Genomic DNA, 19,056 nt, shown 5'->3' with positions numbered 1-19,056 from the left:
GAAATAGGCAAACATTTTGAAAATAGCCGATCTACAAGCTCACAGCGCTCGAAAACATTGTATTGAGGACTCATAAAACTTTTCTGGGACCCATTTGAATGACCACCTGTGGGTCCCGGGACCCATTACATTGAAAACCTAGTAACATCACTGTGGATATAATACATTTCTTCCTTTGCATTGTAGTGACTTGACTCGAGTGGACTTGGCGGGGGGCGAGTCCCGAGTCAAATGGTCCGAGACCGAGACGAGTCCAAGTCAAATTAAGGGCGAGACCGAGACGAGACAGAGTCAATGAAAAATTGGACTTGAGTCCTGACTCGAGACGAGTCATTGACTCGAGTACTACAACACTAGAAATGGAGGGGCCGGAAATGAAGCAGGAAAAGAAAGGGATGGCAAGAATAAGGTAATGGGGAAAGAAGAGAGGATAGGATAGGGAAGATGGGTTCTGCTAATTAAGGCAATTAGCAGAGGAGACTGGGCCAGAGGAAAGAGGAGAGAGGTAGAACAGTGAGTCTGAATCTTTTTAATTTCAAGGACCCTCAGATTGATATGGCATCTACACTCTAAAATCATGTTAATTGAACTCTGACAGACCTGTAAATGGAACCAAACCCGTTTGGTTCTATCAGTACACTGGTCCACCACCCTGGACCCAGTGTTGAGAAACAGCGTGAGTTAGAAGGCCCTGATAAGAGAACGGCAGCTGCACTCACCTCCCCCGGGGGCTGGGCAGTCTGTACACACCCTCTCTGTGCCCATGCCAGAAGCTGGCACCGCTGTTGTTGAGGAGGGCACAGGGGTCAGACTGCCATGGGCACCATGCCTATGTACCAGAGAGAACAGGCAGCCACAATTCAACACGCCTGCATGCGCAAAGAGAAGAGACACATGGGCCCTGCAGGCATCTCGAGTGCATAATCCGTTCACGATAAATTAACCGCTGCTGCATGCAGCAACATATGGGACAGCGAGCGCACCCATGTGTTGATCAACTGAAATACCTGTATATACAGTACACATGTGCAGGTTTAAAGAGGTGGTGCCATGATTTCCCCCCCTCTAAAACATGATTATCAGGTATTATGATTATACTAGGAGGAAGATTCTTTCCAAAAAAATATACAGAAAGAGTTAACATTGGGTTTTTATGTGGCCACACACCCAGTCGTCATGGTGGGTGGTGATCCAGCTAAGTTAGCCACACCCCACAGTGTTGGGTGAATGGTAATTAGGGGAGGAGTTGATTCTGTGATGTAATTGTATCTGTGTTTTTTAACTGACACTTTTGACCACAAGGTGGCAGCCTCCAAGAGAAAACAAACAAATACCAAGAAAATACATAATTGCTCATAAAAACCACACCAGGGGGTCTAATGAAGTACTTTCAACCTCTTAGACACATGAAAAACAGAAAAAGTACAAAACTATGGCACCACCTCTTTAATATCATGGTGCATTGTTTGATTGTGAGATGTGTTTGTGTGTACCTGCTGCTTATGCTGTGTATATAGATCTTTCTTGGACATGTTTCTTTTTCTGTTTTTTTTTCTTTCTCCTAGCTCTCCGTCTGTCCCTTTCCTGAAAAAAATGATGGAGTTTGCACAATAAATCATTTCACATCCGCAATCTTGTGATGTGACAATAAAATGTACCCTGGTTCTGATTAATGTCTGTAGCAGTTCTCAACCCAGGATTTCTGTTCGATGAGAGGCATTTGTGATTAGTGATCAGAACGTTGCTTCCAATAGTGGATTTCCACTTTTTGCATTGGGTTTAATTTTTTTAATAAATCAAGAAAATAAGCTCTGTAGCAAACAAAGTCTAATGGTATCCACATGTTTTGGTTATTAGATCATTTGCACGAATCAAACACTTTTTTTTTCTTATGACATGAAAGAAATATGGTGAGGGAGCATATTGTCAAGTTATATCAACTACTGTATTTCTAAGTAAATACGGTAGGCTACTGGAAGGCTTTTACTGTAGAACACTCTATCAGGGGAAAGGAACAATCAACAATTGCTACTCTGCATTGCATACGTTTCTCTTCACTGCTGAGCCGTTCTCCCCAGTTCATTTTGAGAGGGTTGGGACCACCAGGGTTGAGTGGGGGGGTAATTGGCAAGGGCTTCTGTGTTGGGGGAGTAAAGCAGCTTAGCCTATACTGCTGGCGGGGATCAGAGAGGCCAAAGGATTTGGTGCCACACCTTGTCCAGGGTGGCTCTGGGATCACGCCATCACACCCTTCTGGGTGAGCATGTTTGATGGGGATTTGAAGAACAGTAGTTAGAGCTGTCACAATTATTACATAATCGTCTAATCGTGATTATTTGACATAATCACGATTATTTTTCATAATCGTATTAATCGTTTCCATGTTGAAAAACGTTCATATATTTAAAAAAAAGATTCAAAAATAGTGGAAATAGCAGATCTACAAGCTCATCGCGACGCGTTGTGAGCTTGTAGATCGGCTATTTCCACTATCAATGTTCTTTTTTAAGTATAAAGTTGTCAAATATGTCAGTAATTTCTCTGTATATTTAGGTTATGTGTCATATCTACCATGTGCAACTTCAAAGCCTAAAAGCCAAACAGAACTGTAATTGTCAACGACAAAAACACAATTAAATCGTTAATCGCCAATTATTTGAGTGATAATTAATCGTCATGTAAAATGTCATATCGTGACAGCCCTAACAGTAGTAAAATTCTATATTCAACGGTGGAAAAACTGAGGAGTGAGAACACAGATGCTTTTTCATGTAGAACATCTAATCAGGGAGGAGCGTGGCAGACCTTAGGGCAGGGATTCTCATCTTTTTTTTAATTTCAAGGACCCCCAGATGCATTAGGGTAAGGCCATGGCCCAGGGGTCATCAATGTCTGTACACTGTCTCCATGTTTTCTTCAGAATATGTACTGTATGACACTGATTTACTACGACACTATGGCCCATTATGAGTCCAGCAGTACTAGTGGTTCTCAAACATTTGAAAACCACTAGTGAGTGTACAAATGGAACAAATATCCACCACAAGACAACATTCTTTTTTTAAATCTCACTTCTTTTTTTCTTTTCTTTTTAGCTGGGGAGTGGGACCCTTTGGAACTTCCTCAGAAACACTGGTCTCGTAGTAGGTTCAATTAGAGATCGACCAGAGATCTCATCAGTTACCATCAAATGAGACTGGGCTGCAGCATGTAATGGCATCAAATTGGGCATACATGGGCAACTGGCGGCCCGGGGGCCACATGCGGCCATCACATTCACTTAATGCGGCCCGCAGGTTAATATCAGAATACTGAGATATTATTGATTTCAGCTGTTACAATTCCAAACATGCAAACATGACCCACTTACTTACTTCAGTCTATATTAGTACCTAAAATTAAATTAAAAAATAGCCAATCTACAAGCTCAAAATGCGTTGCACTGCAACTTATTTTGAGCATGTAGATCGGCTATTTTTGACTGTATATGCATTGTGGCCCTCTGGAGTGAATGTGAAAATAATATTGGCCCTCTCCATCATCAAAGTTGTCCACCCCTGAAATAGGGGAACATAGTGGCCTGTAAGACACTGCCACCTACTGGTAGACAAAGGCAGTTACTGTAAGTAATGTGTATTGCACTGGATAACCTGTCGCCTTACTGGTTAAAACAGTCAAATTGAATGAATAATGTGTACTGCATGTGTACTGCACTAACAGTGTCACCTAGATCAGGGGTTCCCAAACCTTTTTGTCTCAGGGCACCCCATAAATATTGTTTTAATCGGAGGCACCCTTACATTATAATTTTAATTCCCAGCACCTTATATTTATAGCATATCGTCGTTGTCGGGTGGAAACCTTGTATTTCCAAAACCGTTCGTTTTGTATTTATCATCTATGAAATGTATTCAACTAGTGAAAACAGCGTTGTGTGCTTGATCGGCTGTTTTCACTAGTTTTGTGCGACAGCCTTGTATAATGAAGCAGTGCTTTACTTGACCAAGACGCACACATTTGAAACTTGGAAATACAAGGTTTCTGCCCGACAGTGACGATATTTTAGTGATTATGTTGCGAGGAAAACGTTAGATAATAGCCATTTTGGTTAGAACTGACTGAAAATAACTTTGTACTTCAAGTTTATGTTATACTAAATAATATTTTTTCAAGTGTCCAAATAAATTCCAAATATTATCAAATGATCTCGCGGCACCCCTGGACTGCCGTCACGGCACCCCAGGGTGCCCCGTCACCCACTTTGAAAACCCCTGATGGCTACGATAATAATAAACAAATAATTTATAGTTCCTTATTGCTGAACGATGCCCATGGTCTATATGGATTTAGAATAGCTTGAAAGGTGCCACCCCACATCAACGTATTAGCGCTACAATGGGTTGTTAATTATCCTGTATGAAATTGGAAAAGAAAATAAATTATTCATGACAGGCCTGTTTTAAATATTTATTGACAGGATTCATTATTTAGAAAAAACAAAAACGTATCTTTATAAACTAGAAAAAAGGATTAGCGCTGTTACTTTCAGTTCTCACTCAACCGTGAGCTCTGTCAGATTGCATTTATGTTATCAAATGGACAGGTATCATTCATGTGCGTAGGCAAAAGCTAAATTGATCAGACCAGTCAAACAAGATCTACAGAAATATTCACAACAGCCAACTATTACTTTACAAACATATACATCACTAAGCATATTAGCCATTGGAGTTTGTGTTGTTCAAAACAAGATAAGAAATTTATTTTTTTCACTATCAAGGCTGATCGTGTCTAGTGTCTGGTAAATTCATTTGAAAGGGTTTCCTCCAAATTGCGATAGAACTACCCCAAATTCACTGGACGACACCCCAGAAAGCCCTTACCCTCAGATAAAGCACGTCACGACTCATATAATTTAACCAAGTTCTAATTTACAATTTAGGCATTTAGGAAGACACTACCCAGAGGCACTTACAGAGAGCAGGATCACAGTAAGAAGCATGAACACTAGACAACCAACGACAGGGACAGTAGTCGAGGAGTGATAGGAAAACATGCATGTGCTACAACTTAGTAAACCAGTAACAAAACAAGCTTTACTTTCATACTAGGAATAATATGTTATCTCAGATATGCCATTTTGAGAAAAAGAAAACCTTTACTGTCTTCCTGGTACGTCTACAGTCATTGACAAAGACCCGTGCAAAGCAACCCAACCGCTTAGTGCTCCCTCCACCATGGTAAAACTCTGCCTCTCACTTCTGGCTGACAATGGTGCGAGCGATGAGCTCCTTCATAATCTCATTGGTGCCTCCGTAGATGGGCTGAATTCTGGAGTCCACAAACGCCCTGGAATGGAGGGAGGGAGGGACAGAGCGAGATAAGAGATACATTGAGGGGTGTATTGATGTGATTCATAAACGCAAGTGTAACCACCTAAGCCAAAATAGCCGTGCCGATCTAGGAGCACACAACACATTACATCATGATGGGTTGTGAGCTTGTAGATCTGCTCTTTGAGTCCAAAACATTGGACTCAACAGTTTTTGACCACATTCACCTACAGTATAATGACATGCTCAAAATAGGGATTGCAAGTGATTATCAAACATGTATAGGAAATGGATCACACAGTGGCAAGAATTACTTTTCTTGGTTGCAAGTGGTTAACATAACCCGACAACTTCATATTGCATCACATAAAATGCAATTATTTTGCGGTTTTCCATAGTAAATGAGTACCTGAGAGGAATAACGTTTATAATAATCTTTTTGAATATATATATTTTTTGATTTACCAGACTGTAAACCACAAAGCAGTCCTTTTTACTACTCACCTGGCAATGGGGAATTCCCACATGTACCCCCATCCTCCGTGGAGCTGCAGACACTGTGTCGCCACTTTGTTCTGGAGGTCTGACGCCCTATAAAATTAACGAACAACGTGGAGATTACAGATGAGAGCATACACTGTAGATGGTTTCATCCAAATGCTCTTGGGATGATCCAAAACCCCAGGAGACATCTGGTCGGCTGTTAACCCTGCAAGGCCCAGCATTGCTTTTTGGCAACATTTTAAAAAAAAATGTTATAGTTAGTTTTCCTGTTCTTTTTTCACATTAACATCAGCATTAAATCCTATTGTTTAGTATTACAATGCCATTGGCCACGATATTTGCATATAAATACCCCCCACAGAGGCTGACATTCACACCTCCCAGAGAAGTTGAAATTAGAAAATAATAATAAATAGAAAGATATTTGGCAATAGTAATAGTATGCAAGTATTCTTGGGAACCAGCCATTCCTGAGCCATGTGGCCCAGAGGTCAGGAGCGTATCTCCTGTTTCTCCCCTGCAAGGCCCGCTTTCGCTTATATTTTATCAAAAAAAGAGTTTAAATTATTTGTTTTCCTGTTCTTTTTTTCACCTAAACCTCACCATTGGATCCTATTGTTTAGTATTACAATGTCATTGGCCACGATATTTGCATATGAATACCCCCACAGAGGCTGACATTCACACAACTTCAAGATCTCTGGAGTCCAGAGTCTGGACGAACAACATATCACTTTTTAACTGAAGCTATTCCTCATTAAAACATAAGTAAAATGCCTGTAATATATTTTTTCGTGATCATTAGAATGTCTAGAACATGTACATAAATTATGTTATTGTGAAAAAATATCCCCAAAATGCAAATTAGAGCATGATTTATGATTTATGGCTATAAAACCTTACAAAAACATTATACATTTTTTAACATTACATTTTCCTGTGATTAGGACTCCTACAACAGCATCAGATTTAAAAAAAAAAAATTGGCCAGTAGAAATTAATTTGGGTCTTGCAGTGTTAACTCTTCCCACGCTTTGAACGTTCACGTTACCCCGATTGCGCAAGACCTTACCGCCAATACGGCGCTCGTTCGGTTCGTTCGTCTGATGACTGTAAGCTGATGAGGGGTCGCGCGGCCGTCTACTGTAAACACATTTTCCGCGGTGATGGTGTAAAAAATCCATTATGCGTTAGATCAACGGAGAACAATTCACTTCCTTGTTGATTTCCTCTGGCTGTAAGGCTCTGGGGCCAGTGACTGGTCTTCTTCTTCTTCAACACATAACAGGCAAATTCACATTCATTCTCGCATGACGCCGCCCTCTGCTGCCTGGCAGACCAAAGTGCACTATTGCACAACCAAAAAAAATAAAAATAAATAAATAAATGTCTGTCTGTCTATCTACTATAACGTCGCAAAGGTAAGCCGCTTTTTGATGGCGCCAGACCCAATAAATAAATAAATGATCTGGCAGTAGGAGAGTTAAGTGTAAGAGCCACCTACAGCATGTTAGCTAGTTTCAACCAGTAAGCTAACAATGGAAAGGGTCAGGGAGAGATAAGCAGTATGATTTCTTTCCTCTCACCATAATAACAAGGCGAAATTAAAGCTAGCTAACTGACCAAAAACAAGGCAATTTATAATGCTTTGTTCTATTGTCCAGGAAAGAAAACAGAAGTTCAAATAAACTGTGAACAATGAACTATTGTTGTTTTCCATTTGAAACCGTCTACAGAGCAGATGGTGTGTTAAAGGACCACTTCACCTCTGGGACAACCAGATCTTATTTTATTATTGTTTGGGACACGATCAACACAATCCCGAGTTATTTTTTGTGTTCCATCAGTGTTTTTAGATATGTTAGTATCAGCATGCAACAACTGCATGCTACAACTGGTCATATGATGCATTTTGCATCATATGACCTGTTGTAGCATGCTGAAATACTAAAATATCTAAAAACACAGATTGAACACAAAAAATAACTCAGGGTTGTGTTGATCGTGTCCCAAACAACAATAAAATAAGATCTGGTTGTCCCAGAGGTGAAGTGGTCCTTTAAGGGAAGTATGTTACGTGCTGTAGGTTTGTTCCAACCAAAACGACCCCACAATCACAATGCAGTTACAGTACATTCAGAGGTCTTACCAATATTTGGCCATGGAGGCCGTTGAGGAGTCCAATCGTTTTTCAGCGTGCAGTTGAAGACAGCTGTCTACGAAAGCCCGGCCCACGCAGATATCCGTCTTCAGCTCAGCTAGCTTGTGCTGCACTGTCTGTTAGGATATAGAATAAGTTAATATTTTCTCTCGTGTCTGTTGGCAAGCAAGAAATAACTACAAATCCTGAGCATCTTAATGAACTATTAAAAGAAACACATCTTTTTGTGAACAAGTCTATTTGATTCGAGACAGGGAAAACACGCCGCTGCTCTCCACAGACCTGTAAGTGAGAGATGGTCTTGCCGAAGGCCTTCCTCTGCATCACATAGTTTCTCGTCTCCTCAAACATGAACTCACAGCTGGCCATGGCCATGTCAGCGATCAGCAAACGCTCCTATACACAAATTGGCAACGGAATAGCGAATTGAGTGAACAGGCAAAAAGGGGGTTTGAGAACAAACTCTTAGAAATACTCAAGATACAAATGAAAAGCTCCAAGGTGTCTAAAAGATGAAGAGATTTGAAGTTCAGTCCACGGGAGACAGACTACAGCCAGGATAGTACAACTATTTTCAACTGGTGCCAAAGGACTGAATTAATCCCTGATTAAACAGCTATACTCTATGGTGAATAACAGGCGTGCTGTTGATCCAAACTTAGAGAGTTGAGAACTGCTGCATTAGGGACCTACTCTCTGTTTTGGTAGTTCCCAAACCGTACATTATTCTAGAAAGTTGAGTCACACATTATTTATGTATTTACTATATCAGCACACTCATTCCCTAATACAGATCTTATTCAATTCAAGTCCCCCCGCCCCTTCACTTTAATAAGTACACAATGTGTCACATCACGATGCGTTGACCTTTTTGATCAGCTATTTTTGCCATTTTTACATGTTTTACAAGTATGAAATAGTGATTAAACAAATGTTATTATTTTGCATAAGTAAAAGTAAAAAACGTATACATTATAGAGCGATGAGAGCAAAACGAACACGAATACAAGCGTGCCTCGACATCCTGACTAGCCTCGACATCCTGACTAGCCTCGGGCACAAACTGTTTGAAAATCACAGGTCCATTTTCAGTGGTCTCTCCACATACATGGGCAACTGGCGGCCCGGGGGCCACATGTGGCCCCCACCTTCACTTAATGCGGCCCGCAGGTTAATACCGGAATACTGATATATTATTGATTTCAGCTGTTACAATTCCTAATATGACCTGCTTTAATTCCTTCTGTCTATATTAGTAGCTTAATGACTAGTACAGTAGTATTAAAATGTATTTGTATTTAGGTTCATAAAGTTAACATGAGTATATAACTAAATGCCTTTGAAATTAAATCAAAATGTTACATTTCAGGAGTCCAATTAAGAAATAACAAAACATAATTCAGGATTCTAATTAAAAAGAAGCAAAAATGGCCGATCTACAAGCTCAAAACGCATCGCAGCGCGATGCGTTTTGAGCTTGTAGATCTGCTATTTTTGCTTCTATTATATGCGAGACTATGACAAAGTAGGACGTAGCAATATGCAATGTGGCCCTCTGGAGTGAAGGTGGATGTATAGTGGCCCTCGCCATCATCAAAGTTGCCCACCCTGCTCCACATGGCTCCTACCTGAGGCAGTTCATTCATGAGGTAGTAGAAGCCCTTGTTGGCCTGTCCCAGGAGGGCACTGGCCGGGAGACGCACGTCCTCGAAGAACAGCTCTGCTGTGTCCTGATGGGAAAGACGGCAGAGAATTAACAAAAATAAACTAACGATTATGTTCCTGCTTTCGATTAATTGCTTTTGCGATTGATCGAATAATCAAGGAGCATTTTCATTTTAAATAAAGAAAATGTTAATAATGCTACGGTTTTCTATTTTAACATGAAAATAACAGCTTTCACCTCAGGTCCCAAGAGTAAATTAGTTATTGATTAGATTACCAAGAAAGAGAAACCTGTAAAATTCAGAGAGCCAGTGACTGGAGTTGAGAACTACTTCTTTAAACCAATTTGTAATTATTAGAATTTTGTGTTTTGTTTGAAAAGCACTTGTTAAAGTGCTAAAAGGTGTATCGTTATTCATCATCCATATATTTGGGTCCCCATCCGGAATCAATGGGGTTACATTTATTGTAATCAAATTATTGTCTTAGGAATTGGACAAATACAAAAACATATTATTGAACTCAAGTCTCCATGGCATGAGTAATCAATAGAAGACAAAAAATCCTTTAAACACTATATACTTAATTGTAGGTAAAATAATGACAATAACAGATATACAAGCTCATGATGCATCGCAATGTGACACATTGTGAGCTATAAGTTCTCAACATGTCGCAGTCTTTTTGTTGACATGCTGTATTTATTCATCGTAGCTTTGTTTTTATTTTGTTTTCATTGAGTCTTTTCGTCATAGTTTTAGTCAACGAAACTACTCTGCAGTGAAGGGAGTATGTGAGGAGATGTGAGACACTAGGAAAATCTTTTGTACCGGCCGCCCTTAAGCTGTACGAGACACATAACGGACGATTGAAAAGGACTTCCTTCCTAACTTAGACTGACGGAACTATTGCTGTATTGACTTTGACCCCTAAGGACCTTCCAGGGAGAGTGCTCATGTGTGTCTTGCGGTGACACGCTTCCTAGTTTCTTCTTCTCTGAGCTGTTTTTTTTTTTTTTTTCGCACTGATTTTTGACATTGCACTATTAGGTTGTGTTGGTAGTCTCTGAGTATTTTGCTTTGTTTAACAATGACAGTGAGATACTTGTTGCACTAACTAGCATTGACTGTTACGGTCTCTTTTTTGTAAGACACTTTATGGATATATACTTATATATTACTCGCCCCCTCTATTGATGCACCTTCTCTTTATTGGTACTGTACTGCTCTTGTTTTTTTCCCCTCTTTCTATCTTTTTTCTTACTTCTCTGTAACTTTGTAAATAACTGTATACTGCTGTGCTACAACTGGACAACTAAATTTCCCCCTTGGGATAATAAAGGTATCTATATCTATATCTATCTATATCTATCTATCGAGTACCTGGGCTTTCAGGCCGATCTTCTCCAGCTTGCGTCCCTTGTGGTAGCCCTTCATGCCATCCTCCACCAGGAAGAGGCTGATGCCATGGGCAGCCGTCCTCGCCTCCCGGTTGGTCACGGTCACCACGATGACCACGTCACTCATCCAACCGTTGGTAATGAACACCTACAGTACAAACAAAATGCACTGTATATTAGCCCATTAAGACCTGAGGCTGATTCTAAATATATAAGGTCGTTCTCACACATTCAAGATTTTTCAAAATTCTGCAAAAATAGCAGATGTACAAGCTTGTCTGGACAACAAAAAGCAGTATATTAAACCTATTAGTACCTTATATATTTAATTATATTGTATTCATCGTGGAGAGTCTTAATCGCCCTTTATAATAGGAACACATTTGACCAAAAAATTAACATGTCTTGTAGATTGTCTATTTTTGACAAAGAGATTTGGTGTAGAAGGGAAAAAGGAGGAAGCCAAGGATAGACACCTGAGGGACCCAGGATAGAAGTTCAACTATGTGTCTTGCAGGGTAGAGAGCTTATTGCTAGCTATGGTGTGAACCTGTGAGAGTCAGAAAGGAGGTTGTTGTAGTTTTACCTTGTTGCCATTGAGGATCCAGTCACTACCATCTTGCTTGGCATAGGTCCTCACCCCTTGAAGGTCGCTGAGTGGGTCAAAAGAAGAAGATAGTCACTCACAGATTAACCACTTGAACCCTAAACTCCCTATGCTGGACTTGTCATCACAGGCAAACATTTGGCAAAAATAGACAAACAATAAGCAAATCTACAAGCTCAGAAGGTGTGAGCTCAGTGTTAGCTAAAACTCACTGCACCATTATGTCTTCAAGGTACACTTTTACGATGAAATGCAGCACTTGTAAGAACTATCTTTTCCGAGCTTGATAAGCCAATTTGAATCAATGGCTTGTATATAAAATAAACAGCATAGAGACTTTCAAAAGGGTTACTTACCTATGCTTAGAAACTCTAAAGTCCCATTGTTTTTTTCCAAGGCATTTAAACATAAATGTTCTAAATATACACTGCTTTATGTTGTTTGTAACATTTATTGAAGACAGGGGCAATCTCTGGCTAGAATCAAACCTGATATGGATCTTTAAAGTTGAGAAATGTGCAAGAACAATATATTAGCTCTGGTTATTAATAAATCCAGAGCTCATTTCCTATTCCTCCATGGCAGGTCAATAAGTAAAAATCAGACATGAACGTTATCTTAAATGTTAACTCATAGAAAGGTTGAGGGAAACAAAAATCATATTAAATTGTCTGAACTCTAGAACTTCTTTCAAAATTCGAACCCTCCATGTGGTATGCCTTTCCTTTTGTTTGCGTGTGTGTGTGTGTATGAGGGGGGGGGGGGGATCTTTCACCCTATTTTAGCTTGGGGTTCCTAAAATACATCAAGATTAATCTCACTCCTCCAGACAACTGTCTTTATTTCTATAAAAAGGCCCTATCCAGTGAATCAGACTGACTGAGAGGGTCCTCAGTCGGCCTAAACCACCACCATGAAACACATGGAAGTTTTAGATTAGAATCACCACAGACAGACACCAACTGGCTGCACTTCTCCTATCCGCCTACAGTATGAGCTCTCATTTTGGGCATGCCAGCCACCATAGCCTGCCTGGAAGTCAGTCTATGGTGATATTGACAGTTTTACTGCACAATGGTGCCCTGAGCAACTAAAACTAAATGAAACCGGTTTTAGTTTATAAATAAAACAAATAAGTCTTTAACCCATTTTGACCTGAGGGTTGTTCTAAACGCGCCTCCTATCCTGACTTGAGTTTTCAGATTGTTTTTAAATTCAAATATACATTATATATTAAAAAAGATGTTGTTATAAACTGTACATAGCAAAAATAACCCACAAAAAGGGTTCCAGTCCTAAATGGGTTAAACAACCTAACATCGTCATCATGCTTCTTTAAATACTCATGCATATATTTTTGAAGAAGTGAAAGCCGCTTCCAAGGAGTGGCTTTGTGTGTCCCATGTCCATATAAGGTCATATCAGTCCAGAATGAACAGGTTTTATCAAAAACAAAATGTCTGTCACCTCATGTCCATATAATGGTCATTTCAGTCCAGAATGAACAGGTTTTATCTGTCCCGTACGTCCAGAATATGTGTGTAGTGTCCGTCCCGGTCTGATGATTGGATACTTTGAGGATTGGTCAAGCTTCACATGACAATTTGGCCCTCCAGATAAAAATCATTCATTCATTCAGAATATAAAGAATGTATAGATCACAGAGTTCATAACTCTAGAACACATAGAATAAAAGTTCACCGCTTCACTTCGAACCAAGGTTTGATTTTTATATGCATAAACTGCTTCATAGACGGCTTGTGAATAGCTCACCTGCCCGCCCCTGGCTCAGTCATGGCAATAGCGCCGATGCATTTCCCAGCAGTCATCTGGGGGATGAAGCGCTCGATCTGTTCCTTGGAGCCGTAGTTGCTGATGTAGGGCATGACGATCTCAGAGTGCAGGGCGAAGCCTGGGCCCGAGCAGTTAGAATACATCCTGGAACACAACACATACGCTCCTATGAGGCAACAATGAGAGAGCAATTTGGAGAAGGAATCGTCGCTGTCAGGCAGAAACCATGTACCTCCATGATTCATCGTTTTTTTTTTTTTTTTTCATACAATAATGCTGTATACCGGTATTTGAATTTGTCATATGACAAGTGTCATGCAAAAATGTACAACCTTACGTTAGCCATTATGAAAATAAAAATAAAATGGTGTCCCAAAATAGGGACACCAGGTTGAAAGTCTGTTGTGACTATGGTACATTTATGGATCCATTGGGAAACAGGTTCCACCCAAGAGCGATGGAATTGGTTCTGGCAGATTCATGAACAAAGACCCATCTTTAATTCAGGAATGCCAAATTATTTATTCATTTCGTCGACTAAAACTATGACGAAAAATGCTCTATTTGTTCTTAGGGAGGGACAAGTGGAGAAGAGATCCAGTAGAACTAAAATACAAGACATGTTATGCTTGGTTGTGCACCGGTGTTGCACTCACAATAATTTTAACTAAAATCAACTAAAATCTTATATTTAGTCGACTAGAGTAAAGCTAAAACATTTCAGAGGACTAAAACTCAATTCAATCTTTATTCACAGGGTTCCCACACATTTTTACCAATTAATTTCCAAAACTTTTCCAGAATATTTAACCCAATTTCCAGGACTATATAACAACAATTCAGCTCTATAACAATAATTCAGCTCAATAACAAGTCGCTTACTCCTACGCGCAATGCCCAAAGACAGGTAGTGTATGCCAGTGGTTCTCAACCTTTTCAGGCTGTGACCCCCGAAATAATCATATTTTAACTGGGGACCCGGCACCCTGACGAGCACTAAGAGTTGAGGAATTTTGTATAACACGTTTCTATTGTGAAAATAGCAGATCTACATGCTCACAACGCCTCGCGTTGCAAGGCGTTGTGAGCATGTAGATCGGCTATTTTCACAATTTCTGCCTCTAATATTTGACAATTTGGCCAATGTTTAATTTGTCATTTCAGAGGTATTAACAAAATCAATAACCAAAGACAATGCATGGCTATTTTTTTCCAGGACCTTCCAGGACCCTTGATCAATTCCAAAATTTTTCCAGTACTGGAAAAATATTTGTCTAATTTCAAAATATTTCCAGGACTTTCATGACCGTGGGAACCCTGTATTCAAAACGTTCAGTCAAAATCAACACTGGTAGAGAGAGAGAGTGACTCACTGCTCCTCCCACACCACGGCGGCGGACAGCAGGTCTCCTCCGATGCCGCCCTGTTCCTCGGGGGTCAACACTCCCAGCAGACCCTGCTCCCCCGCCTTCTCCCACAGCTCTCTGCTCACCTGGCCGGCCTTCTCCCACCTGGCTGGGACGGAGGCCATGGGGTTAGGGCAGGGGTTCTAGTGTTGTCAAAAATATCGATTTATCGAAAAGTATCGATTTCGAATATAGTATCGATTTTCAATATGACTTTTCCATAGTATCGATAATATCGATACTCAGTTTTTACCTCTCTCGTTGAGCTTACACCAACGTTACTTTTATGTGTATCATTCCTACTTTGGCTTATTCCTAGTTATTTTTTAAAGGCCTATTTGTACTTAGAATGTTAAAATATCAAAGGCAGGCCTTTAAAAAGTGCACTACCATCTACCTCAAGAAGTTCTGTATTTTTCTTTAAATAAAAATAACAATTTTTGCACTAAAATCACAGTGGTTGCGTGGTATCGAAAATGGTATCAAGTATCAACATTTTTTTAAATATTGTATCGAAGTTAGAAATCCAGTATCGTGACAAGCCTAAGGGGTTCTCAAACCTTTTTTTAGGCCGTGACCCCAAAAATACACACATTTGAACTGGGGACGCCCACTCTGACAAGCACTTGGAATTGTAGGCATTACATTCAAAGTGACTCGGTTCCACAGAAAAAAATCGAACCTCGGTACGAAGTGAAGCGGTGAATTCTTATTCTATGTGTTCTAGAGCTATGAAATCTGTGTTCTATACATTCTATCTTCTAGATCTATACTTTCTATGTGCTTTAGTTCTATATTTTCATGAATTCTGAATGAATGAATGATTTTGTCTGGAGGGCCAAATTGTCATGTGAAGCTTGACCAATCCTCAATTCTGCATGCACGGGACAGACATGGGACAGACAAAGCCACACCTTCACCGCTTCAAATATTGTGAAAATAGCAGATCTACATGCTCACAACACCTCGCGTTGCGAGGTTCATGCTTCAGGCAGTGGTTCTACAGTACGCACTCCCTATGGTGAGGAACGACCTCCTCCTGGAAGAACCTCCGGACGCTCTGCCTGAACAGGTCATGGTCCTCGGTGAAGAGCCGCCGCGTCCCGATGTCCATCAGGGACTTGGCGCTGGAGGTCTCTGGACGCCAGGGCCCGGTGTCTCCGTGCTCCTGGGCCTGGCTGTGCTGCAGTCTGGGGCAAAGAGGAGATAAAGATCATGTTCCCACCAGTGGTTACTGCAATAGAAATACTCTTGTTACAAGTAATAGTCCAGGTAATCAAAATGTATTTGAGCAGTACAAATTGGTATTTAAAGTACCAAAAGTAGAAAGAAAGTACTCGTTGCGCAGTGTCCTATTTCATACGTTTTCAAATATATAAAAATCCTTTGAAAATAGCAGATCTACAACGAATTATGAGATTGTAAGCTATTTTCAAATGGCCGAAATGTGTATAGGGCTGAAGTGGTTAATGTATTTTCTTTTTTCTTCTACATATCACACAATTTTGCAACCCATTTTTCACCCAGTGCCAATTATCTAATGTAATCCTGAGTACTACACTCCCTCCGCCAATTGCGCCAACCTGGGGAGAGCAACGGACTGACCGTACACTGGGTGGGTCATTTCTAGTATTCAGTGCCATTTGTGTCCCATTTCTGTATATACCATAAGAAGTACAAGTCAATCACGGTTTAATTTTCCTTTTTGATCAATGTTTCAGGTTCCATTACTGTTGTGGTAAAGCGTAACATGTCCAACCTGTTACGCTTAATAGAGGAAATAAATACATTTTCACAATTCTGCAAATATGGTTGATAAATATATAAGAAATCTTACTTGTTCCCAATGTGCTACCATATTATATATTATATATATATCATTAAATGAGGAGTAATTGCCATCTTTAGCATAAAATTGTTACATTAATTGATTCATTGACAATTTGTCCCATTCATGTGCATTTGATCATATAATTAATTAAGCTGGACAGATATATTTTGCTGACAACTGAACATGTGAAAAAAAAAAAGTTTCTATGGTGAAATGGCACCGAATAGGCTATTCTTTCAAAATATGTTGGGAAAAAAATGGCATATGCTATGTTCAAAAAATCTGGCTATGCAGAACCATGGTTCTAAATGAGAGGTGCTGCAGAGATGCTGTGGGTTCCATAGTGTTTCCCTTGCTAAATGACTGATAGCCCATCTTGGGTTATGCTGCCATTCAGACATCTCCCCTAACCCTAACCTCAATGGAAGTGTTGCCACTCAGACAACTAGAAGTCAACGTCTAAATAGCAACATGTCTGAATGGAGAGCGTATACCCCCATCTGATTGATTGATTGATTGATTGATTGAAGAATGTATTAGAAGTTTGCAATAGAAAAAAGTACAGTTTCATGACAGTACAAATCACTGGTACAAGGTCAACTAACAGGAGATCCTAGAAAGCCGAGGCTTATTTCCACAGGAACCACACTTTAAGTATCTCATATAACATTGAAAGACAGACGGATAGAACATACTTTATCTATGATAATATCAGTTTCAAAAGCATAACATCAAATACAAAGGCAGAAAAAAAAGAAAAATCAAACCTCGGTTCGAAGTGGAGCGGTGAATCTGAGCAGCTATACCGTGTGTGTGTGTGTGTGTGTGTGTGTGTGCGTGTGCTGCAGAACAGCGCCCCTCCTTTAACTTGTGTGTTGTGTGTGGCCACTCAAGGTATTGCCAGGCTACAGACACGGCCAGCCAGCCAGCCACATACATACATACATACCCACGGACATACCTGTCTATTGGGAGCGCTTTCACCGCTCCAAAAAAGGGGGGGGGGGAGCATGGGGGCTTAGTCTATTTACAAGTCTTGGGGATGAAGGCCTAGTACATTTATCTTTAAACAACTACAGAACGTTCAACAGTGTTAATTATTTTTATCAAAGTTTCACAGACGAGATAATGTCTGAACATTTACAAAATGTTCTTAGACTGGGTCCCAAACCCAGACCAGAGATTAAGTCTTAAGATGTTTGATATGTGCATATCAAACTGTGGGTGATTATTTAGATTAAAAGGGATGAGCACCACTCATATGAACATATATATAGTGTTATATAACCGTCAGGCGTTGAAAGTGTGTCAAAGGTTGTGCTCATGACCCAGTTCTGTGAGGACACAAGTCCTGGCAGGAAGCGAGTATAGGCTACTAACTCTAGTCTAGGGTAAGTGGGGGAAAAAACCTAATTTTTGAAGCTTGACGAGTCACTTGGGCCGCGGCAGAGGTGCACCAAAACCTAAACCTAACCTTAACCCTAAACTCAGTAAAACTAACGTTAGTGAATGCTAACCTGGTGAAATGGTAACCTGACAACGCTGGTGTGTAGCTAACCTGCCGACGATGAAAACGAGCGCTCTATCCCCCACTTACCCTAAAGAACGTAAACTGGCATACAGCTAACAGTCATTTTGTTTGAGACCTTTATATTAGAATATAATCGCATATGATCACTCGGACCAGAATGTTGCATATTTCCCCAAAACACAACTATCCCCAAATAAGAAGCAAAAAAAAGAACAACTAAAATCATTAAAAACACATTAAAAAAATAACATGCACAATGCATTTGTTTGTACACGTACCTTGCTATTCCTGCAGAGACCACCTGTCCGTTGCGCGATGTCTTTTGCAGTCCAGTTAAACATGATTTAACAACTTTGTTCATAAACATCTTTATTTTTGTCTCTTCAGTGTTGAACGCGTCCACCGACAAACAAAACAAACACTTTGTGACTCTTCTTCTGTGTACATTCACTCTGCACTTGAGTAGCCTACCGTGGTTACTGAGCTTTGCAGCCATCTAGTGGTTCTATTCTGAATTGTCCAATGCTGTGGTTCTCAAACTTTTTAATTTCAAGCACCTCTGAGAGTGTACCAGTGGTGGAAAAAGTACTAAAAAATATTACAATATAGAAATACTCTGTTACAATTGAATACATACAGGTCTGGAATAAAATAAAATAAAATAAAATACTTGAGTAAAAGTACAAAAGTATTGGTATCAAAAGTACCGGTAGATCATTATGCAGAATGTCCCACATTTCAAAAATGAAATGTGTAATATAGGGTTGAAGTGGTTTATGTATATGGAAATGATAATCAAAATCTACAACGTAACTAGAAACTAAA

At 40.0% G+C, this 19,056-nt stretch overlaps 1 protein-coding gene across 1 annotated transcript; it reads right to left on the bottom strand.

Annotated features, from left to right (window-relative positions):
- Nucleotides 1-4,474: 4,474 nt before the first annotated feature.
- Nucleotides 4,475-18,639, bottom strand: LOC308280034 (long-chain specific acyl-CoA dehydrogenase, mitochondrial-like). The gene is made up of 11 exons (XM_080720290.1): nt 18,510-18,639; nt 15,883-16,059; nt 14,837-14,974; nt 13,443-13,607; nt 11,649-11,715; nt 11,046-11,210; nt 9,627-9,728; nt 8,281-8,394; nt 7,987-8,114; nt 5,838-5,924; nt 4,475-5,349 (listed from the first exon to the last, which is right to left on the bottom strand). Exons 1-11 carry the CDS (start codon nt 18,596-18,598, stop codon nt 5,256-5,258), a joined length of 1,326 nt encoding a protein of 441 aa, XP_080576416.1. The 5' UTR covers nt 18,599-18,639; the 3' UTR covers nt 4,475-5,255.
- Between the last annotated feature and the right edge of the window lie 417 nt (nt 18,640-19,056).

The sequence above is a fragment of the Nannobrachium achirus genome (genome assembly GCF_963921795.1).
Source record: "Nannobrachium achirus genome assembly, chromosome: 24".
Taxonomy (NCBI): Eukaryota; Metazoa; Chordata; class Actinopteri; order Myctophiformes; family Myctophidae; genus Nannobrachium; species Nannobrachium achirus.
Note: the sequence above shows the minus strand (reverse complement) of the source record. Positions and strands in the feature narration are given on the sequence as shown.